Genomic DNA, 24,950 nt, shown 5'->3' on the forward strand with positions numbered 1-24,950 from the left:
TCAGCGCCATTATTCAATTCTCTTTATGGGAGAATAGCCATACGGAATTTACTCCTGTGAAAAAGGCACATGACAGCACGCCTGGAGTCGACTACAAGGCATGTGATGGACTCAGAGCATAGGGCCTCCCGAGTGGCGCAGTGGTCTACTAAGGCACTGCACCGCAGTTCTAGCTGTGCCCCTCGAGATTCTGGGTTTGAGGCTCTGGCGCAGCCGGCCGCGACACCAATGGGGTGGCGCAAAATTGGCCCAGCGTCGTCCGGGTGAGGGGAGGGTTTAGCCCAGCGTCGTCCGGGTGAGGGGAGGTTTAGCCCAGCGTCGTCCGGGTGAGGGGAGGGTTTAGCCGGCAGGGAGTCCTTGTCCCATGGTGCTCTAGCGACTCCTCTGGCGGGCCGGGCGCAGTGCACGCTGACACTGTCGCCAGGCGCACAGTGTTCCCTCTGACACATTGGTGCGGCTGGCTTCTGGGTTAAGTGGGCTTTGTGTCAAGAAGCAGTGCAGCTTGGTTGGGTTGTGTTTCAGTGGATGCGTGGCTCTTGACCTTCACCTCTCCCAAGTCCATACGGGAGTTGCAGCGATGAGACAAGACTAACTACCAATTGGATGCAACAAAATTGGGGAGAAAAAAAGGGCTTAAAAAAGCGCCAAGTCTGGAGAAAAGCAGCTCATCACCAGTCTAACACCGTGCGGCAGGGACTGGTAACAATGAATGGAGCTAAACACAAACAAATCCTTGATAATAACCTGCTTCAGATGACCTTCAGAGTGCAAATGACCTTAAACTGGGAGACAAATACTTACGTTCCAACAGGACAATGACCCCAAGCATGCAGCCAAAGCTACTCTGTAATTGTTTCATAACAAGAATGTAAAAGTCATTGAGTAGCTTAGCCAAAGCCCAGACTTGAAAACTGCTGTTGACTGCTGCTCCCCTTCTAATTTAAGAGTTTGAGAAAATCTGCAAAGGACAATGGGAGAAAATCCCCAAATCTAGATGTGCAAAGCTGATAAGACATACCCAAGACAACTCAACACTGCCAAAGGTACTTCTACAAAGTATGGACTCGGGTGTAAATACTTAGGTAAATTAGATCTGTATTTCATTTTGAATACATTGATTGGCCCAAAATCTAAATTTCAAAACATGTTTTCACTTTGTCATTATGGGGTATCATGTGTAGATGGGTGAGAGACCATTTAATATGTTTTGAATTCAGGCTGTAACAACAAAATGTGGTATGAATACTTTCTCTAGGCACTGTAAATTTACATTTTAATAAGTGTTCAAAATAGTGATAACTAAATCAGATATGCTAGCATCAACGTTAAAACACAAAAAATACAAGAAAAATGACTCGTATCAGATAAATAATCTGTAAAAGAGCTTCAAAACTAAATGAAGGGAAATACTTTGTGTTGGTGTTGCTTCAAAAAGGAGCCAGTGGTTGAAAATTCAGAGTACAATTTGAGTTATTTAGCAGATGCGCTTATCCAGAGTGACTTACAGGAGCAATTAGGGTTAAGTGCCTCGCTCAAGGGCACAGACATTTTTCACCTAGTCAGCTTGGAGATTTGAACAAGCAACCTTTCAGTTACTGTGCCAACACTCCTAACCGCTAGGCTACCTGCCCGACTTTAGGCCAGACTTTAACTACTCCATTAAGTTAACCTGTTTGGGATAGGGGGCAGTATTTTCACATTCGGATGAAAAGCGTGCCCAGAGTAAACTGCCTGCTACTCAGACCCAGATGCTAATATATGCATATTAATAGTATATTTGGATAGAAAACACTCTTAAGTTTCTAAAACGGTTTGAATGATGTCTGAGTATAACAGAACTCATATGGCAGGCGAAAACCTGAGAAAAATCAACCAGGAAGTGAGAAATCTGAGGTTTGTAGTTTTTCAACTCATTACCTTCCTAATATACAGTGTAAATGGGGTCATATTGCACTTCATACGGCTTCCACTAGATGTCAACAGTCTTTAGAACCTTGTTTCAGGCTTCTACTATGAAGGGGGAGCGAATGAGAGCTGCTTGACTAAGAGGTCTGGCAGAAGGCCATGAGCTAAATCATGCGGTTGGCCATGAGAGGTAGCTGCGTTCCTTTTCATTTCTAAAGACAAAGGAATTGTCCGGTTGAAACATTATTGAAGATTTATGATAAAAACATCCTAAAGATTGATTCTATACATCGTTTGACATGTTTCTATTAACTGTTTTGACCTTTCGTCTGGACTTGCCCGTGCCTTGTGAATTTCGATTAGTTCACCAAACGCACTAACAAAAAGGAAGTATTTGGACATAAAGATGAACTTTAGCGAACATTTGTGGAACTGGGATTCCTGGGAGTGCATTCTGATGAAGGTAAGTGAATATTTATAACGCTATTTCTGACTTTTACTGACTCCACAACATGGCGGGTGGCTTGTTTTTGTGCCTGAGCGTTGTACTCAGATTATTGCATGGTGTGCTTTTTCCGTAAATCTTTTTTGAAATCTGACACAGCGGTTGCATTGAGAAGTATATATTTAATTCTGTGCATAACACTTGTATCTTTTATCAAAGTTGATGAGTATTTCTGTAAATTGATGTGGCTCTCTGCAAATTCGCTGGATGTTTTCGAGGCGCAACATTACAGAACATAGCGCGCCAATGTAAACTGAGATTTTGGGATATAAATATGAACTTTATCAAACAAAAACATACATGTATTGTGTAACATGAAGTCCTATGAGTGCCATCTGATGAAGATCATCAAAGGTTACTGGTTCATTTTATCTCTCTATTCCTGCTTTTTTGTGACTCCTCTCTTTGGCTGGAAAATGGCTATATGTTTTTCTGTGACTAGGCACTGACCTAACACAATCGTATGGTGTGCTTTTGCTGTAAAGCCTTTTTGAAATCGGACACGATGGGTAGATTAACAAGAAGTTAAGCTTTAATTTGGTGTATTGCACTTGTGAATGAAAGTTAAATATTTCAACAACAAACAAAATGAATTTCGCGCTCTGCCATTTCAGCGGATGTTGTCGAGGCGGAACCCCTAGCCTTAACAGGTTTTAAGAAGACAAAAATCAGCCTAAAAGTACAAAACAAACACGGTGTTTCATTGATAGGAATTGTTTATTGTTTTACTGGTATTTCTGATATTAAATTAAAATCCAGGTCTACAGCATCATACAACTTTCTTTCAGGGTCCAGTTCTTCAGCTCAGAGTGGGAAGTTAGGATTTATGTAACTCTGGTCCAAGGCGTTGTGTGTGGCTGAAACTCAGCATCAACAAGCCCCACACGTAACACCCTGGACCAGATCGGGGACTTATTTTATGCATTTTAAGATAATCGTTCTCAACAACTCACACAGGGGGAAGTGGATATAAAATGGGCAAAATAACCTTAAACCATTCTCAAATAAAATCTACAAAATAAAAACTCAACTTTTTCAATGGAAATGACTACCGAGCGCTTACAAAAAAAAAAAAAAAAAAAAAAAAGTATAATTTGAAACCCATGACTCCTCTTCTCCATTCAACAGACAAGGATCATTTACTGATATCAGCCCCAAAATGGAGGACGACAGGCTCAACCCCTTGGACATGTGCTCACTACATATATCCCTCTCCAGGAAATACCTGAAGGCTGGAAAAAGTTGAGGTATCTGTTAGACTAAATCTGACTGCTACAGTGTCAAATTAGGGAGTAAATATCTAACAAAAAAACCCAATTCAAACCAAACACTTCATTGAATGTCATCAAAATAGCAGTGTCAAGGTTTGGCCACTTTATGAGAATATAAAGCTGAATTAATTGAATCAGCGTTCTGTGTGAAATAACACAGACACCTCCCCTGTGCTGACCAAGAGACACTGTGGAATAGGTACTTGTTCATGCTAACCACTAACCCACTAATTCATATTCTCAGACATTAATGGTGTACCTAGATCATTGTAATCCGTATCTAAAATGGGGACATGAGAAGAGAAAACATTCCCTACTGAATTGATTGTGCTGTGGACACAAGTTATTTGACGTCAAATAATTACTGTTGGAATGAGTTCAGTTTTACTGCTTTTTAGTGTGGAGAGAAAATATTGGTTCTCCGTAACAGAAGCAAACACACCATGAGCTCTTTAGCCCTGCCTGGCCACCACCTTTCCCAGTTCTTTCACAATCCCTCTTTTTTTCCCCTCCCCCTGCTTCCCTTGCCATCTTTCTTCCTCTCTCCATCCCAGGTGCACAGCACATTGGCCTGCTAAAAGGCATGGGACCATTAAGGCATCTTTCTCTCTCCGCTATGTTGACCTGTGACCTATAGTGTCTCTGAAGGCAGAGTGATAGAGATCCAGAGGAAACGTCGGAGGAATAAAAAGCATTCCATACCTCTCTGGCCCCTCTAGACGGGCGCCAGTCGAAAGAGGAGAACTGATGCAAGACAGGGAAGGAGAGAAAGAGAGAGATGCAGTGTTGGTAGCTAACCCAGTAAGCAAGCACCTCAAAGCTGCCAACAAAACAAACATGGCGTACTATAAGCTTCAAAACTTTATCAAACTTAACAAATAACCCAAAATTGAATGGCTTCATTAAATGCCAGGACCATCACTCCAAACTTACTCCTGAGGGCAGGGCATCAACTTAGGGGAAAGTGCCTGAGCAACCGAGAACACATCACTACTGCAATACAAAACACTCAAATAAAACAGCTAGGTTTATGATAGTGCCTGATAGGTTAATTGTATAACTCTGTGAAGAGGTTTGGGCCAATCAAGAGATCTTCTGGATAGACCGTCAGCGTCTGATAACTCTTGGGAGAAATGAGAAAAACACACCCGATATCTACTGTAGCTACAATCAGGAAAACAAAACGCTTCATGTGCAATTAAATAAAACAGCAATCAATCCTTCCTCAAGGAATGTATATTATTTACACAGACTTTCCAGAATAAGTCGCGAGAGGGTGCGCCGGTCGGTGTGAGTGACATATAACTTAAAATGATTGAGGCTTTCCTTTGCTGATGTCCCTGAAGCACAGCAACATTTATTGGCGGCAGGTCATGGAGGAACGTGAGGAACCGTGGGGAGGAAGAGGGAAGAAGCCTAGTTGCCATAGTGCTTTCAGCTAAACATGTCCCAGCCAGTCTCAGTCAGGGGCCACGGCAGAGAGCGTGTGAAAGAGATGAGAGCACAGTCATTATTTGTTAAATCATTTGATTTGGTGTAAACAAATACCATCGTTTTGCGCTTGTCAACCCCACAGCAGTCTGAGATTGAATGGACAAGGGGGGGGCAGGGGCCAAGAGGAGACATCCAATCACGCAGCTGTTTGCAGTATCCAATCCCGGTGCGAAGTCGTTGGTGGATAAGGGAAGCAGGTGGGTAGAGGTGTTTGGGAAACACGGGGGCCAGGGCAGGGGTGGGGTTTAACCCCTCGGCAGGCTGCACATCTCACAGAGCTCTGTGCCTGGTTGGTTCATAAAGGTGCAGTGGAGACAGGACCACATCGATGAGGAGGATGCTGGGGTAGAGGGGCCGCCGCCCATGGCCCCGTACTCCTGAGGGCCCGATGACTGCCCACCCACCGTGCCTGAGGAGAGGAGGGAGAGAGGGGTCAGGGACATAAGAGTGGCGGTGACTCTTACCAGGAAGGACTTCTCAGACTTCCTTTTTATATGTAGGGATGATACATGAAAGGAGCTCCAACAAATGTATCCTTGTGGTCAATAAAGTTCTACTGAATTGAATGCAAGACAAGTTTAACTCAATCACTTTAAAATCAGATCCAAAATCAAATTTAATTGGTCACATACACATTTTTAGCAGATGTTATTGCGGGTGTAATGAAAGGCTTGTGTTCCTAACTCCAACAGTGCAGTAGTATAACAATTCACAACAATACACACAAATCGAAAATTAAAATAATGGAATTAAGAAAAAAAAAAAACAATTCATTACTCTTCAACAGTGACAGACATTTAATAATTTCAATGAAGGCATGTCAGTGCCCTACCTGGATGGCCAGAGGTACTTACTGCACAGCTGCTCGATAGTGGCCCACTGCTCAGACTTCTTCCAGGTCTGAGCCAGCTCCTCGTCTTTCGTCTTCACAGCGTCCAACAGCAGACCAATGCTGTCCTGGGAACAAATAATGAGAACATATATTTGGGTAAAAAAAATAAATAAATAAAAATATTACGTAACTCTTTTCTGGCCACGCCAAGATAACCCCAATGAAATGCAGGGAAACATTGATTTTTAACGATAGATTTTTAACGAATGTTAACGATAGATGACATCAATCAAGGATTTCGAGCCAAGTTGCCATCATCAAAGAGATGGGGGGGGGGAGTACTGTTGACAAATACAATCATTTCCACATTGAACAAACCTGTGGTGATAATCTGAACCTTTTGTAGCGTGACAACAAACCAAAACATAGTGCTTGAACGTTTTTGGTTTGAGAGTGTGAGTGTGTGTGAGGGCGTGTGGGCGCGCGATACGGTTGGGCGATGTCTGGAAGGAAATATTGTCCCATCTTCCTGTAAAAACAGTTGTTCACGGTATACTGAAACTTTGGTCGTTTTTTTAATAGTAGAACACATTTTTGTCACTTCGGTATCAAAAAGTGTCTCACGTCATCTACAGATTGAGAGGAGCAAGTCTGTCTAGTAATATGCCAATCTTCAAAGGAGCAGTAGATAGCTAGCCAGGCTACTTGCGCCCATGCAGCTGACAGTGCAAGCCACTTATGAGAAGCAAGCGAGAGGAGAAAAAGCCCACAGCATGGCTTCTAACAGAAACACCATATCTCCAAGCCCCAAAGCTTGTTGACAAAACTGGCTCCAGAAGTGAACTATGAACTTAAGAGCAGATAACGACAACTATGCAAAAATGTGTTACAAAGCAGTGCAATGGAGGTTTAGTTGCAAAACGACAAACAATTTTACAGGTGACATTTGTATTGTAACATTCTACTGGCAACTAAATTACATTTTTTAGGAGATAATGACCTGAACATAGTGTTTTCAGAAAGTATTCACACCCTGAGACATTGTTGTTTTACAGCTTGGATTTAAAAGGGATTCAATTGAGATTGTGTCACTGGCCTACACACAATACCCCATAATGTCAAAGTGGAATTAAAAATATAAAGCTTAAAATGTTTTGAGTCAATAAGTATTCAACTCCTTTGTTATGGCAAGCCCAAATAAGTTCAGGAGTAAAAATGTGCTTTACAAGTCACATAAATTGCATGGACTCATCACTATGTAAGTGTGTGACATTTTTTAATGACTACCTCAATCGTACTCCACACATACAGACAATTATAAGGTCCCTCAGTCGAGCAGTGAATTTCAAAACACATATTCCACCACAAAAATACCAGGGAGGTTTTCCAATGCATCACAAGCAAGGGCACCTATTGGTAGATGGGTAAAAACAAAAACACATTGACTATCCCTTTGGGGATGGTGACGTTATTACTTTGGGTGCTGTATGAATAAACCAAGTCACCACAAAGACGTCCTTCCTAACTCATTTGCCAGAGGGGAAGGAAACAGTTCTGGGATTTCACCATGAGGCCAATAGTGACTTTAAAAGTCAGAGTATAATGGCTGTGATTGGAGAAAACTGAGGATGGATCAACATTGTAGTTGCTCCACAATACGAACTTAAATGAAAGTGAAAAGGAAGCCTGTACAGAAAATACATATTCCAAAAACATGCATCCTGTTTGCAATAAGGCACTAAAGTAAAATGTGACAAAGAAATTACATTTATGTTCTGAATGAAAAAAAATCCCCAAAAACATCACTGATTAACACTTCATATGTTCAAGCATGGTGGTGGCTGCATCATGTTATGGGTATGCTTCTCATCGGCAAGGCAGTCATTGAAAATAATAATTTGTTCTTAACCGACTTGCCTAGTTAAATAAAAGGTAAAATATATATTTTTTAAATTGGCCAAATACATAGGATAGGCTAAAATATTCTGTCAAACCATGAGACTTATTTTCAACGTGTTCTTCCCCCCTCCACTCACTACTCTAGGTTATTTATTTACTTGGTTCACACTCATTTCTTAAAATGTTGTAACTTATAGGTCTATATTTAGGATTTGTACAGTTTGATAGGTAAAAGGCATCTCCTAATAGGCCTATTAGTTTAACATTGTTCATTTGTTTCTAAGTGTTATAAATGATCATTTGTTTAAACTTCCTATTCCATAAGTATATTTAGCAATTGTTTTGTTCTCTCTTGTCGATAAAACGCAATTGTAAATTCGCCCAACCCTAGTGTACAAGTCTGTATGTGAGTGAGTGACAGTATGGGTGTGTGGTGTGAGTGTGTCTGTGCAGAACTTACTCTGAGAGGCATGACCTCGTTGGTGACCAGGAAGAGGAGCAGGTGGAAGTCAGACACCATGTCCAGGAATACAGTCGAGGTGCACTGGGACAGGTACGTAGCTAAACTGTGGAAATCCTGTCTCACACACACAGGAAAGGGGAAACATGGAATATGATCAAGAACAATAACTTCCATAGCCCAGGGACTCTTAGGATGAATTGGCAGACAATCATGTGATCAGGACAGATCGAAACAGAGAAATAATGTCTGTTGCCAAAGTACGTTTTTTTTTAAAGTCAGAAAAACACTTTTCGGAGCCTTCTGTATTTAGGTCATTCTTTGACCACTGAAAGAAAACAAAAATACCAAACCTCACACATCAGAACAACCAATTTAGCTGTTGTGTGTGTGTGTCAATGTGTACCTGTGTCTCTCCCAGGATGTCTCTGTTCTCTATGGGAAAGCGTGGTGTGGAGCTGAAGGTGTACTGGGGGTCCTTGGGGAAGGTGGTGGTTATCTGGATAGAGATGGATAGAAGGAGTGACAAACAAAGTTAACTGACTGGAACCTCTCGTCTCTTGGCCCTCCCCACCTCTCCCGCTGAGCCAAGTTAAAACGTCTCGGTCCTGGCACAACAATGGTGGAACCAGCTTCCCCCTAAAGATAGGACAGCCGGGTCCCTCTGCTCATTTTCCCAAAACATTTGAAACCATAACTCAAAGAATATCTTAAAATGAATCCCATAGCGCAGTCTGCTAGTTAGAGAAGAGTTAACAGACTGGAAGACAGTTCCATCTTGGAGAGTCCCCTTGACATCAGCGAGATGTAGAGCCAAGACAACAGATGTCAGTTGAATATGAAAACAGAGGACCACGAGACGACAACAGAGCGGAACACGAGACGACAACAGAGCGGAACACGAGACGACAACAGAGCGGAACACGAGACGACAACAGAGCGGAACACGAGACGACAACAGAGCGGAACACGAGACGACAACAGAGCGGAACACGAGACGACAACAGAGGAATACAAGATAAGTAACAAAGTGCTCTCAGCTGGTGCCAGTAAATATTTGGCGAGTCCATCTAGTTCTTGATTTTCTTGGGCTCATCATTGGACAGAACAACCTCATGATAGGTTGGTAGAGTTATGGTGATTTGGATATTTCTGTATGGCGTGGAGCTGCCAATATTTTACAACACTATTGTGGAAGGAGAAAGACATCTTTACAGCGTCGGGCAAACCTTCAGTTGAACAATTTAGTTGTTCGCAAAACACACATGGCAACTAGAAATGTGAAACACTTGCTAGTTAGATGGAGAATGTTAATGAACTAATATTAAAACAGTCAGAAGCGTATTTCAGTTGACTTGCCCTGCTATGTATCCTAAACTCTAAAACCTGCCCTACCACTCCTCATGTCATTGGTGATTCCCTTCTTTAAACCTGCATAAAAAAGGTCAAATGTACACACCCACATTCTTTCATACTTACATCTATGATAAGGTACTCCACAGGAAGGGGCCGGGCTAAATATGTGATGTCATTGCCAAATTTATCTTTGTCCTGTTGAGGGGGGGATGAAGAAAAATGACAATCAATGGAGAGAAAGACGACAGCTGTAACTGTTCCAATAGTTATTTGGTATTTTATTAGGATCCCCATTAGCTGTTTCTGTGGTCCACACAGTACATGAAGACATAATACAGAACATTAATAGACAAGGACAGAACTACATACAATGGCACATCAATACATACACAAAAGATCTAGGTCAAATAGAGGGGAGAGACGTTGTGCTGCGAGGCTTTGCGTTCTGTTTTTTTGAAACCAGGTTTGCTGTTCATTTGAGCAATAGGAGACGGAAGAGAGTTCCATGGATCTAATACCTACTCCGTCCTTGAATTTGTTTTGAATGAGGACAGTGAAAAGACCCCTGGTGGCATGTCTGGTGGGGTAAGTTGTGAGCGTGTCAGAGCTGTGTGTGTGTGTGTAAGTAGACTACGCAAACCATTTGGAATTTCACAGCATTGTTTCTCATAAAAATAACACTTAACCAAGAGAGGCTGGAATGCATATTATTTCAATTAGCCTTCTGATTACATTGAAGAGCAAGATGTGCTGCTCTGTTCTGGGCAGCTGCAGCTTAACGAGGTCTTTCCCTGCACCACTTGACCACACGCCTTGTAAGACAAAACTAGAACCTGCAGGACTTGCTTAGGAAGTGAGGTGTCCAAAAAAAAACAAAAAACAGAGCATCTGTTTATTATGGACAGACCTCTCCCCATCTTTACAACTATTGAATCTACAGTACCAGTCAAACGTTTGGACACAGTTTTTTCTATTTTCTACATTGTAGAATAATAGCGAAGACATCAAAACTATGATAGAACGCATATGGAACCATGTAGACACCAAAAAAAAAGTGTTAAATATATGTTGATTTGTTTGAGATTCTTCAAAGTAGCCACCCTTTGCCTTGATGTGAGATTTGCACACTCTTGGCGTTCTCTCAACCAGCTTCACCTGGAATGCATTTCGATTAATAAGTGTGCATTGTTCAAAGTTTATTAGTGGAATTTCTTTCCTTCTTAATGGAGTTTGAGACAATCAGTTGTCTTGTGACAAGGTAGGGGTGGTATACAGAAGATGACCCTATTTGCTAAATGTCCATATTTAGGTAAAAACAGCTCAAATAAGCAGAGAAACGATAGTCCATCATTACTTTAAGACATGAAGGTCAGTCAATACAGAACATTTCAAGAACTTAATATTAAGTGCAGTTGCAAAAACCATCAAGCGCTATGATGAAGTTGGCTCTCATGAAGACCGCCACAGGAAAGGAAGACCCAGAGTTACCTCTGCTGTAGAGGACAAGTTCATTAGAGTTAACTGCAACCTCAGACTGCAGCCCAAATAAATGCTTCAGAGTTCAAGTAACAGACACATCAACTGTTCAGAGGAGACTATGAATCAGACCGTCAACTACTAAAATGACACCAATAAGAAGACTTGCTTGGGCCAAGAAACACAAGCAATGGACAATAGACCGGTGGAAATCTGTCCTTTGGTCTGATGAGTCCAAATTTGAGGTTTTTGGTTCCAACCGCTGTGTATATGTGAGACGCAGAGTAGGTGAACGGACGATCTGTGGTTCCCACCGTGAAGCATGGAGAAGGTGTGATGGTGTGTGTGTGGGGCCTTTTTGGTGACACGGTCTGTGATTTATTTAGAATTCAAGGTACACTTAACCAGCATGTCTATCACAGCATTCTGCAGCGATACGCCATCCTTGTTTGCGCTTAGTGGGACAATCATTTGTTTTCCAACACGACAATGACCCAACACAACTCCAGGCTGTGTAAGGGCTATTTGACCAAAGAGAGTGATGGAGTGCTGCATCAGATGACCTGGCCTCCACAATCACTCAATCTCAACCCAATTGAGATGGTTTGGGATGAGTTGGACAGCGGAGTGAAGGAAAACCAGCCAATAAGCGCTCAGCATGTGGGAACTCCTTCAAGACTGTTGGAAAAGCATTCCTCATGAAGCTGGTTGAGAGAATGCCAAGAGTGTGAAAACGGTCAAGGCATAGGGTGGATTACTCTGAAAAACATCAAATAACATATTTTGATTGGTTAACCCTTTGTTGGTTACTACATGATTCCATGTGTTTCTTCATAGTTTTGAGGTCTTCACTATCATCCTACAATGTAGAAAATAGTGAAAATAAAAACCCTTGAATGAATAGGTGTGTACAAACTTGACGGGTACTGTATATGTTTGGACCATGACAGTTTACAATCTAAGGAAACGCCAAGTAATTTAGTCTCAACTTGTTCAACAGCCACACCACTCATTACCAGATCCAGATCCACGGACAAACACGGTTTGAAAAAATTAACTGCAATTTATCTTTTAGCTAGGTCTTTTTCATTTTCCGAAATTTGCACTAAGAATGGCATAATCAAGTTACTGTTGTTGAGGTGAGGTCTAGAGCGTCAGGAATGATTTGTACCAGATATAATGCTCTTGGTTTTAGAGATGTTCAGGACCAGTTTATTACTGGCCACCCACTCCAAAAACAGACTGCAACTCCTTGTTAAGGGTTTCAGTGACTTCATTATATGTGGTTGCTGACAAGTATATGGTTGAATCAGCATACATGGACACACGGGGTTTGTTAAATAGCAGTGGCAGGGCATTGATAAACATAGTAACGAGGGCCAAGAGAGCTGCCATGGTACACCACACATTTGACATTAGAGAAGGTTCTATTAAAGAAAAGTTATATTCGATTGATAGATCTTTAGCCACAATATGCCATTGGTTGAAAAGCCATAAAAAAAAATAGTTTTCAACAGGTTATGGTCAATAATATCGAAGGCGTCACTTAAAATCGAAAGGTACAGCTCCCACAACCTTCTAAATATCAATGCATTTCAAACAATCATCAGTCATTTGTGTCAGTGCAGTACATGTTCAGTGCCCGTCTCTATAAACATGCTGAAAGTCTTGTCAATTTGTTTACAGAGAAATAGCATTGTATTTGGTCAATAACAACAAAAATCCTACAGTTCTTTTAAAGCGCTGGCAGCAAGCTGATCGGTCTGCTGTTAGAACCGGTAAAATCCACTTTGCCACTCTTGGGTAGCGGAATGACTCTGGCTCCAGGCCAGATAACTAACACCTTCCTCTAGACTCAGATTAAAGATGTGACAGATAGCTGACTTTATGGCCACTCCTACCATCCTCAGTAGCTTTCCAAGTTGTCAATGCCAGGTATAAATATAGATCAATAATAATTCTCACCTCTCCCACACTAACTTAACAAAATTCAAAACTTACAATGCTTTTCTCTTTTTTGATGCATGAATACGATCGCTCACTGTTAGTTGTTGGCATTTCCTGCCTAAGTTTGTCACCTTCGCCAATGAAGGAATCATAATCATTGAAGGAATCAATGAACCAATGAAGGAATCAAAATAACACCAAATGGTTGTGAGGAATAGAGGATTCAATGAAAGATTGTTTTTCTGCCCATAATGGTAAAACTACTCCTAAGATTTCCCCCATCATTCATCATGGCTTCATAAGTTATTTTTGTTGAGTTTAGTCATCATATCTCAATTTGCAGTAAGTCAGGTAGTCAGATGTGCATTCATTTTTTAAATTGCCTGATTTTCTTATATAACTGATTTTCTTATATAACTAACTCAGTAAAAATCATTGCGTCTGTTTCAGTTTAGGGTATATTGAAAAAAAACTCCCCCATAAGTATTCCTGTCTCAAATATGTTATATCCTGCTATTGCTACTGCTGTATCAAAAGGAATGATCCAAGTAAGTCTCAGAAAAGGTTAATATCTTATTGTTGTTATCTGATGTTACCAGGTTATTGATTTCATGAACCTTATTTCTAAGGCTACATATATTAATATGGGCTATTTCCAGCCCATCTCCTGGGTAGCCTCAGACATGATATGGAAAAGAACAAACAAAAGAGGAAAATTTAAAATAAAAATAAAAAACATCCGTCCATTAAATCAGTTGGTGTGAGTGTGCTGCGCGGTTGAAGCTACAAACTCATAGGTTCGTCTCCCATCCCTTCCAGGTTTTTGGGAGGGAGGGTGAAAATAAAAATAAAAAACATCCGTCCATTAAATCAGTTGGTGTGAGTGTGCTGCGCGGTTGAAGCTACAAACTCATAGGTTCATCTCCCATCCCTTCCAGGTTTTTGGGAGGGAGGGTGAAAATAAAAATAAAAACATCCGTCCATTAAATCAGTTGGTGTGAGTGTGCTGCGCGGTTGAAGCTACAAACTCATAGGTTCGTCTCCCATCCCTTCCAGGTTTTTGGGAGGGAGGGTGAAAATAAAAATAAAAAACATCCGTCCATTAAATCAGTTGGTGTGAGTGTGCTGCGCGGTTGAAGCTACAAACTCATAGGTTCGTCTCCCATCCCTTCCAGGTTTTTGGGAGGGAGGGTGAAAATAAAAATAAAAACATCCGTCCATTAAATCAGTTGGTGTGAGTGTGCTGCGCGGTTGAAGCTACAGACTCATAGGTTCGTCTCCCATCCCTTCCAGGTTTTTGGGAGGAGGGTGAAAATAAAAATAAAAAACATCCGTCCATTAAATCAGTTGGTGTGAGTGTGCTGCGCGGTTGAAGCTACAGACTCATAGGTTCGTCTCCCATCCCTTCCAGGTTTTTGGGAGGGAGGGTGAAAATAAAAATAAAAAACATCCGTCCATTAAATCAGTTGGTGTGAGTGTGCTGCGCGGTTGAAGCTACAAACTCATAGGTTCGTCTCCCATCCCTTCCAGGTTTTTGGGAGGGAGGGTGAAAATAAAAATAAAAAACATCCGTCCATTAAATCAGTTGGTGTGAGTGTGCTGCGCGGTTGAAGCTACAAACTCATAGGTTCGTCTCCCATCCCTTCCAGGTTTTTGGGAGGGAGGGTGAAAATAAAAATAAGAAACCTGCACACTGCTCTTGCTAGTATCACTGCTCTTGCTAGTATCACTGCTCTTGATTAAGCTTTAAGTATTGGCCTCAAGGCCGAGGCTGGACAATGAGGCTGACATTGCTTACATCTGCTATGTCCCAACGCGCTCCGGCAACTTTCATGGCCGAGATAAGTTATTTTCTCTTCTGGAGCACATTTTTCAGGATAGTCCTTGGTGAGGAAGATGCACCTTCCTCTCAAGTTCTTGGCTCTTTCCAGAACATCTACCTTGTCCTTGAACCTCAAGAACTTGACCACTATTGGCCTGGGCCTGTCACCTGGGTTGGTGGCGAGTTTTCCAGTCCTCTGGGCATGCTCCACCTCAAATCTTCCTATGATCCATCTTCAATTTCTCAGAGATCATTTCCCTCACTTTGACCTCAGACTTCATCCAGGTATCATGTTGAGATCCTGCAATTCCATCCACAACCATATTGTTCCACCGTCATTGTTATCATGGATTCACATACAGGATGAGAGAGGTGCTTATGCCCTAGACCAGGGGTTGGCAATTCCAGTCCTCGAGCGCCTGATTGGTGCCACAGTCTTGTCCCAGCACCAGCTAACACACCTGACTCCAATAATCACCCAATCACGATCTTCAGTTTAGAATGACATTAGTTTCATCAGCAGTGTTTGCTAGGGATGATGGGAAAGTGTGACAATCAAAATCAGGCCCTCGAGGACTGGAGATGACCACCTATGCTCGGCAGGGTAGCCTAGTGGTTAGTGTTGGACTAGTAACCGAAAGGTTGCAAGTTCGAATCCCCAAGCTGACAAGGTACATCTGTCGTTCTGCCCCTGAACAAGGCAGTTACCCCACTGTTCCTAGGCCGTGATTGAAAATAAGAATTTGTTATTAACTGACTTGCCTAGTTAAATAAAGGTAAAATTAAAAAATAAAATGCTCTAAAACAGAGATTAAGATATTTGGGTTGCATTCATTCGGTCATTCTCACATTCTTGGAAAGATGTCATGTGATGAAAACATTTTGTTATTTCTATAAAGCAGTAATCCATTAGGTTTGCCTCAGGTCCAAGCTAGCACCATTTATTCACACAGAGTTCCCTTTCGGCTAACTCAATCTACTGGATGACTTTTTGTTTAAATCAACATTTTCTTCCTGCCATTTTAGCCAAAAAAAAAGAAACATTAGGAGCAGTAAATATGAGTGGTGAGAGATTTTAGTGACGGTCTCCTTGTGAGTTTAGCGCGTCTCAGAATGCTGTAGGAGAGCTGCAGACTTCCCAAGTTATCAAGTAACTGTACCTTGTAGAAGACGTCTGGTACGTACTGCTCTGTGCTGGACTCTTTAGCGTAGCCCAGCTCAGGGGCGTCTCGGCAGGGCAGTAGACACTCATCTCTGACCAGGGCCATGCACTGGTTAGACACCTGGTAACCCTCAAAGTGCACCTGGTTATCAGGACCACCTGCAGGGAGAGGCAGTGAGGCACACAGTCACCCTCACAGAACATCTGGAAAAATCACAAGATAGGAAGTCATCATCATCATCATCATGTAAGCATGATTGGTCCGTTATACAATAGTGCAGACCCGGGATAGCCACATTATATTCATAGAATCATGGCCATGGTTGTGGTGAAATATCCACATCTCTTTAATCCATGGGACAACATTTCATTCACACCCAAGTTCACATCCCAAACTTGAAGTGAGCCGTTAGAAGAACGCAGGCTAGAGGTTTGTTTTTATTACACATTAACGAAATGAGTCGGTCGGTGCAAACACTCGTCATTAAAACACCCAGGTTCGAGTCCCATAGGGCGGCGCACAATTGGCCCAGCGTCGTCTGGGTTAGGGGAGGGTTGGCGGGGTAGGCCGTCATTGTAGAATAAGAATTTGTTTTTAACTGACTTGCTTAGCTAAATACAAAAAGGTTTTGAAAAATTAAAAGTATTGTAACAACGTGCTGTTTTACTATCCTCAAAGCAAAGTCCACCATGTACAGTTGAAGTCAGAAGTTTACATACACCTTAGCCAAATACATTTAAACTCAGTTTTTCACAATTCCTGACATTTAATCCTAGTAAAAATTCCCTGTCTTAGGTCAGTTAGGATCACCACTTTATTTTAAGAACATGAAATGTCAAAATAATAGTAGAGAGAATCATTTATTTCACCTTTTATTTCTTGCATCACATTCCAAGTGGGTCAGAAGTTTACATACACTCAATTAGTATTTGGTAGCATTGCCTTTAAATTGTTTAACTTGGGTCGTAGCATTCCACAAGCTTCCCACAATAATTTGGATGAATTTTGGCCCATTCCTCCTTACAGAGCTGGTGTAACTGAGTCAGGTTTGTAGGCCTCCTTGCTCAGAAACGCTTTTTCAGTTGTGCCCACACATTTTCTATAGGATTGAGGTCAGGGCTTTGTGATGGCCACTCCAATACCTTGACTTTGTTGTCCTTAAGCCATTCTGCCACAACTTTGGAAGTATGCTTGGGGTCATTGTTAATTTGGAAGACCCATTTGCGACCAAGCTTTAACTTCCTGACTGATGTCTTGAGATGTGCACTTCACAAAATAGACAGCACCATGAGGAAGAAACATTATGTGGATATATGGAAGCAACCAGTCCCTGCTGCAGCAAAGAACCCCCACAACATGATGCTGCCACCCCCGTGCTTCACGGTTGGGATGGTGTTCTTCGGCTTGCAAGCCTCCCCCTTTTTCCTCCAAACATAACGATGGTCATTATGGCCAAACGGTTCTATTTTTGTTTCATCAGACCAGAGGACATTTCTCCAAAAAGTACGATCTTTGTCCCCATGTGCAGTTGCAAACGGTAGCCTGGCTTTTTTAATGGCGATATGGAGCAGTGGCTTCTTCCTTGCTGAGCGGCCTTTCAGGTTATGTCAATATAGGACTCGTTTCACTGTGGATATAGATACTTTTGTACCCATTTCCTCCAGCATCTTCACAAGGTCCTTTGCTGTTGTTCTGGGATTGATTTGCACTTTTCGCCCTAAAGTTCATCTCTAAGAGACAGAACGCTTCTCCTTCCTGAGCGGTATGACGGCCGCGGGATCCCATGGTGTTTATACTTGCGTACTATTGTTTGTACAGATGAACGTGGTACTTTCAGGCGTTTGGAAATTGCTCCCAAGGATGAACCAGACTTGTGGAGGTCTGTACATTTTTTTTTCCTGAGGTCTTGGCTGATATTTTTTTCCCCGTGATGTCAAGCAAAGAGGCACTGAGTTTGAAGGTAGGCATTGAAATACATCCACAGGTACACCTCCAATTGACTCAAATGATGTCAATTAGCCTATCAGAAGCTTCTAAAGCCATGACATCATTTTCTGTAATTTTCCAAGCTGTTTAAAAGGCAGTCAACTTCATGTATGTAAACTTCTGACCCACTGGAATTGCGATAGTGAATTATTATTAATTATTATAAGTGAAATAATCAATCGTTGGAAAAATATCTTGTGTTATCCACAAAGTAGATGTCCTAACCGACTTGCCGAAACTATAGTTTGTTAACAAGAAATTTGTGGAGTGGTTGAAAAACGAGTTTTAATGACTTAAGTGTTTGTAAACATCTGACTTCAACTGTACCTACTGCTATAGAGCGAGTCAGACAACTAGGACACATCTACACCTGCTTCTGGTCTGGTAGGATTCTGTTGTAGAAGTCATTAGATGGCCTTGTTAGGTACATGTACCTGTGGCCACCACAGTGATAAACTTGGACCCAAAGTGTCCGTCGGGTGAGAGTCTGCAGGGGTTACACTGTTGGTTCTGGAAGTGTCCAGCCGTGATGCACTCCTCCGCACTTAGGAAGTACGAGTCCTTGTTCCTGGTGTATTTGACCGTGCCTATCCTGGTGTCCTCAGAGAGAAGGTCAGTGAAGATCCACCCCACCTTCAGTAAAGACCACATAGGAAAACTATGGTCAGCAAAGTCAAGCTCATCAAACTCCACATTGTTGGACTAAGAATATATATATTATACTTTTGTCAAGTAACCTATATATTCACGAGGAAATTCTCTGGTGTGGACAGCTATAGAAACATACACTGCATTCAGGAAGCATTTAGACCCCTTGACTTTTCCCCCTCATTGTGTTACAGCCTTATTCTAAACTAGATTTGTTTTAACCCCCCCCCCGTCCTCAATCTACAGACAATACTCCATAACGACAAAGCAAACGTTTTTTTTTATTATTACATTTATACCAATTTATAAAAACACAAAACAGAAATATCACATTTACATAAGTATTCAGACCCTTTACTCAGTACTTTGTTGAAACACCTTTGGTAAGTACAGCCTCGAGTCTTCTTGGGTATGACACTAAAAGCTTGGCACGCCTATATTTGGGGAGTTTCTCCCATTCTTTGAAGATCCTCTCAAGCGCTGCCAGGTTGGATGGGGGAGCGTCTCTCCAGAGATATTCGATCGGGTTAAAGTCCGGGCTCTGGCTGGACCACTCAAGGACATTCAGAGACTTGTCCAAGGCCACTCCTGCGTCGTCTTGGCTGTGTGTTTAGGGTCGTTGTCCTGTTGGAAGGTGAACCTTCGCCCTAGTTTGAGGTCCTGCACTGGAGCAGGTTTTCATCAAGGATCTCGCTGTTCTTTGCAGCAATCATCTTTGCCTCGATCCTCTCACAGTCCCTGAAAAACATGCCCACAGCATGATGCTGCCACCACCACACTTCACCGTAGGGATGTTGCCAAGTTTCCTTCCTCTGTCTGGCCACTACCATAGAGGCCTGATTGGTGGAGTGCTGCAGAGATGGTTGCCGTTCTGGAAGGTTCTCCCATCTCTACAGATAAACTCCGGAGCTATGTCAGAGTGACCATCGGGTTCTTGGTCACCTCCCTGACCAAGGTCCTTCTCTCACGATTGCTCAGTTTGGCCAGGCAGCTGTGTTATTGCGGAACTTCAATGCTGCAGAAATGTTATGGTACCCTTCCCCAGATCTGTGTCTCGACACAAATCCTGTCTCAGAGCTCTACGGACAACTCCTAAGACCTCATGTCTTGGTTTTTGCTCTGGCATGCATTGTCAACTGCGGGACATTATATAGACAGGTGTGTACCTTTCCAAATCATGTCCAATCAATTTAATTAACCACAGAGGGACTCCAATCACGTTGTAGAAACATCAAGGATGATTCATGGAAACAGGATGCACCAGAACTCAATTTTGACGCTGATAGCATAGAGTCGGAATACTTATGCAAATAAGGTATTACGTATTTAATAAATCAGCAAACATTTCTAGAAACCTGTTTTCGCTTTGTCATTATGGGGTATTGTGTGTAGATTGATGAGGGAATCATTTTTTACATCCCTTTTAGAATATCTATCTATATATATCTATATCTAACAAAACATGGAGAAAGGGAAAGGGTCTGAACACTTCTCGAATTTACTGATTGGGCATCTTTCTTAAAATCCATGATGGATTCGTAAACTTGCTACACATTACATACACTATGGCCTGAGGGCATATGGAAGCTGTTTAAAGCCCCTATCCTGTAAAGACTGAGGAATCTAGGGAGCGCCCCATATTGATGAGTGCCTCATGACCCCAGTGGTCTATAATGATGGGCCAGTCAGACTGGACAGTAGCTGTCCTTAAATCAAATTTCATTTGTCACAGACATGGTTAGCAGATGTTAATGCCAGTGTAGTGAAATGCTTGTGCTTCTGGTTACGACAGTGCAGTAATATCTAACAAGTAATCTAACAGTTTCCCAACAACTACCTAATACACACACATCTAAAGGGGTGAATGAGAATATGTACATATACATATATGGATGAGTGATGGCCGAGTGGCATAGGTAAGGCGCAATAGGTGGTATAAAATACAGTAAATACATATGAGTAATGTAAGATATGTAAACATTATTAAAGTGGCATTGTATAAAGTGGCCAGTGAGTAGGTCTCCTTGTAGGCAGCAGCCTCCGAGTTGGTGATTGCTGTTTAGCAGTCTGATGGCCTTGAGATAGAAGCTGTTCTCCTACACCTGTTCCCCCTGAGTGAAGGGGGTACGACCCTATACCTGTTCCCCCTGAGTGAAGGGGGTACGACCCTATACCTGTTCCCCCTGAGTGAAGGGGGGGTACGACCCTATACCTGTTCCCCTGAGTGAAGGGGGTACGACCCTATACCTGTTCCCCTGAGTGAAGGGGGTACGACCCTATACCTGTTCCCCTGAGTGAAGGGGGTACGACCCTATACCTGTTCCCCCTGAGTGATACCTGTTCCCCTGAGTGAAGGGGGTACGACCCTATACCTGTTCCCCCTGAGTGAAGGGGGTACGACCCTATACCTGTTCCCCCTGAGTGAAGGGGGTACGACCCTATACCTGTTCCCCCTGAGAGACGGGGTACGACCCTATATCTGTTCCCTGTGAGTGAAGGGGGTACGACCCTATACCTGTTCTCCCTGAGAGACGGGGTACGACCCTATACCTGTTCCCCTGAGAGAAGGGGGTACGACCCTATACCTGTTCCCCCTGAGAGACGGGGGTACGACCCTATACCTGTTCCCCCTGAGAGACGGGGTACGACCCTATATCTGTTCCCTGTGAGTGAAGGGGGTACGACCCTATACCTGTTCTCCTTGAGAGTCGGGGTACGACCCTATACCTGTTCCCCCTGAGTGAAGGGGGTACGACCCTATACCTGTTCCCCCTGAGAGACGGGGTACGACCCTATACCTGTTCCCCCTGAGTGAAGGGGGTACGACCCTATACCTGTTCCCCCTGAGTGAAGGGGGTACGACCCTATACCTGTTCCCCCTGAGTGAAGGGGGTACGACCCAGATGAAGGGTTGTACATGGAAAAGGATACTACCCCTCCAATGCTGTGATACATTGTGATATCAAAATACAAATGTGGCACTAAGTCAGCTGGACATATTGAAGAGCACAATAGTTTAGAGATACGAGGGTACTAGGCAGAATCAACATCTGGATCAGGGAAAGGATATGGGGAAAAAAATAAAGTCCATATTTTTAGCTTGTGGTGTCGTCTAACCTTGCGCAGGCCCAGCTTGGCTGCGATCTCCTCCACAGCTGCAGCTTTAGGGTCCTCTACCAGCTCAAGACTGTTCTGGGTGGCAATCTGATGGACAGAGGAATTCACAAGAGCTCAAATTCAACCAACTAAATCAAACACATCTCGGATAAACATTTCTAAACAAACACGTAAAAGTACACAAGCTAAAAGTTGTTTCCAATAGCCTAAGAATATATATCACACACACACATTCAAAAGTGTGGGGTCAATTAGAAATGTGCTTTATTTTCAAAAACAAGGACATTTTTTTGTCCATTTAAAAAAACATCAAATTGATCAGCAATACAATGTAGACATTGTTAATGTTGTAAATGACTATTGTAGCTGGAAACGGCTGATTTTTAATGGAATACCTACATAGGCATACAGAGGTCCATTATCAGCAACCATCACTCCTGTGTTCCAATGGCACGCTGTGTTAGCTAATCCAAGTTTATAATTTTAAAAGGCTAATTGATCAATAGAAAACCCTTTTGCAATTATCTTAGCACAACTGAAGACTGTTGTCCTGATTAAAGAAGCAATAAAACTGGCCATCTTTAGACTAGTTAAGTACATGGAGCCACCTGTCAGGTGGATGTATTATCTTGGCAAAGAATAAATGCTTACTAACAGGGATGTAAACACACCTGTGCACAACATTTGAGACGATGAAGCTTTGTGTGCGCGCGCGAGTGTGTATGGAACATTTCCGGAATCTTTTATTTCAGCTCATGAAACCACACGTTGCGCTTGTATTTTTGTTCAGTGTAGATACAATGATCTGATTACTGAAGTCTGTGATAAATGTTGCTCCTGCAACAGCAGCACCTGGTCAATACCCATTACCCATTGAACCTCCTGCCATCCTGTGGCCGAATTAATCTTACTACATCTACAAATCACTAACAAACCACTGGACTGAGTCCAGAGCGCTGAACACTCACCTGCGGGGGTTCGTAGATGGCAGCAACCTCTGCTCTGATGGCCAGAGGGATGTCTTTGTGCTCCGTGTACCTGCCGTACAGGTAGCCCATCCTCTGGCTGCCCGTCTTCCTCCAGAAGTCCAGGAAACGGTCTGCGATGGTGTGGTTCTCAAACATGATGTTGTCTATATGTCTGTATTTCTGTTGGCGGGGATGAGGCGGGTTATTAAAGCAACATCTCCACTAGGAAATGAGTAGAGGTTGAGAAACCTCTTTGAGGTGCATTTCAATAGGTTACAGTGGATTCCTCTCCTCGTGTCCTTTTCTAATCTGAAGTGATGGGACTGAAGTGGACAGGTGAAAAAGTGAAAACAAATAGCCTTGTAAGCACCAATCCACCATATTTCCTTGTTATCACCCATCCTGTGAGACCCAATGACTAAATGAAGCCAAGAAAATGAGGAGGAGCTACTCTAGAAAAGGGTTTGCCAAATTCGGTCCTGCCCCACTCCCCTCTCTAGGTGCATATTTTGGTTTTACCCTAGCACTACACAGAGCATTCAAATAATTAAAGCTCAATGGTTATTTTAACATCAGCTGTATAGTGCTAGTGCAAAAACAAATACAAATGTAAACATGTGCCCAGGGGGGGCCCCAGGACCGAGTTTGGGAATCCCCGCTTTAGACTTCCCGAGATGGACCCTTGGCAGTAAAGTGGAGTATTGAGATGGACCCTTGGCAGTAAAGTGGAGTATTGAGGTGGACCCTTGGCAGTAAAGTGGAGAGAGTTATAGGGTGTACTTGTCTATTGAGGGTGATGGCGCTGGGCTGGCACTTGGTGCAGATCCCCTCTGGCCAGGGAGGGTGGCCCTCACAGCCCGACTTGATCTTACAGCTGATGTTCTCCAGGGCCACAAACTTCCCTCTGTAGAGGAAAATAAGATTTGAACAAAGACAAAGAGCTTGTGGATGTGGCCAATCCTCCTGCTGGAAAAGAGCAGAGTATACAGAGCGTATATTCTTTTGATATCGTCATGACAAACATGTTGCCAAGACAATAGACAGATCTAGAACCAGGCTACAGGCTAGAGCCACTCACTTGTCAGCGCCTCCTGTCAGCTTGCGGATGTAGGCATGGAATGACATGTGTTTGACAGGTGGCTCTAGATGACTCAGGTACTCTTCGTCAAAAGGCTGGCAGATAGAAAACAATTCAAATTCACAGCAAAGTTGACACGTAAAACAAATGTTAAGCTTCACAGTCAATAATTGTTGGACGAATGAAGGAGGAAAGAGCACTTACCTCGAGGGGCACACAGTGCACGCACTTTCCCATCGATCCATGTCGACACCTGAAACAAGAACTGAATTAATACACTGATACAATTGAATGGCTTAATACAATTACATATCTAGCTGGCAACAGTCTCTCTTATGTCTGTAGATCTCGGCTCCTATAGATCTTTATGTATATAAATATCTCGGCTCCTATAGATCTTTATGTATATAAATATCTCGGCTCCTATAGATCTTTATGTATATAAATATCTTAGTTGTAGGATCGATGCTCCTGTTATGGGTGTGAACATTTAAACTAAATTCATTCCTCAAAGTTAAGTAAAAAATGTACCTCCACAAAATTCAAATCACAATGCAGTTATGAACGTTACAGGACAGCCACCGGGGCCCTGCCAATGTTACAGGACAGCCACCGGGGCCTTGCCAATGTTACAGGACAGCCACCGGGGCCTTGCCAATGTTACAGGACAGCCACCGGGGCCCTGCCAATGTTACAGGACAGCCACCGGGGCCTTGCCAATGTTACAGGACAGCCACCGGGGCCCTGCCAATGTTACAGGACAGCCACCGGGGCCCTGCCAATGTTACAGGACAGCCACCGGGGCCTTGCCAACGTTAAAACTGGCCTTCTTTAGACTAATTGAGTATTTGGAGCATCGGCATTTGTGGGTTTGATTACAGGCTCAAAATGGCCAGAAACAAAGAACTTAGAAATGGTCTCTAACCAGAATAGAAAGAGTGGGAGGCCCCAGTGCACAACTGAGGAAGAGTGCAAGTACATTGTGTGTACATTGAGTGTCTAGTGAGAGAAAGACGCCTCACA

At 42.8% G+C, this 24,950-nt stretch overlaps 1 protein-coding gene across 2 annotated transcripts in view; it reads right to left on the reverse strand.

The window, feature by feature from the left end:
- Nucleotides 1-3,108: 3,108 nt before the first annotated feature.
- The window catches only part of LOC112224676 (nuclear protein localization protein 4 homolog), a 29,540-nt gene continuing 7,698 nt past the window's right edge, over nucleotides 3,109-24,950 (reverse strand). For both annotated transcript variants that reach the window (XM_024388374.2, XM_024388375.2), the window contains exons 6-17: nucleotides 24,132-24,180; nucleotides 23,928-24,022; nucleotides 23,630-23,753; nucleotides 22,850-23,029; nucleotides 21,882-21,968; nucleotides 18,551-18,749; nucleotides 16,128-16,288; nucleotides 9,846-9,917; nucleotides 8,773-8,865; nucleotides 8,367-8,483; nucleotides 6,030-6,132; nucleotides 3,109-5,584 (exon numbers count right to left, since the gene is read on the reverse strand). In XM_024388374.2, coding sequence (XP_024244142.1) covers nucleotides 5,421-5,584; nucleotides 6,030-6,132; nucleotides 8,367-8,483; nucleotides 8,773-8,865; nucleotides 9,846-9,917; nucleotides 16,128-16,288; nucleotides 18,551-18,749; nucleotides 21,882-21,968; nucleotides 22,850-23,029; nucleotides 23,630-23,753; nucleotides 23,928-24,022; nucleotides 24,132-24,180 — 1,444 coding nt within the window. In that variant the 3' untranslated portion in view covers nucleotides 3,109-5,420. The remainder of the gene's footprint in view (nucleotides 5,585-6,029; nucleotides 6,133-8,366; nucleotides 8,484-8,772; nucleotides 8,866-9,845; nucleotides 9,918-16,127; nucleotides 16,289-18,550; nucleotides 18,750-21,881; nucleotides 21,969-22,849; nucleotides 23,030-23,629; nucleotides 23,754-23,927; nucleotides 24,023-24,131; nucleotides 24,181-24,950) is intronic.

This window comes from Oncorhynchus tshawytscha, linkage group LG25 (assembly GCF_018296145.1).
Source record: "Oncorhynchus tshawytscha isolate Ot180627B linkage group LG25, Otsh_v2.0, whole genome shotgun sequence".
NCBI classification, from domain to species: Eukaryota; Metazoa; Chordata; class Actinopteri; order Salmoniformes; family Salmonidae; genus Oncorhynchus; species Oncorhynchus tshawytscha.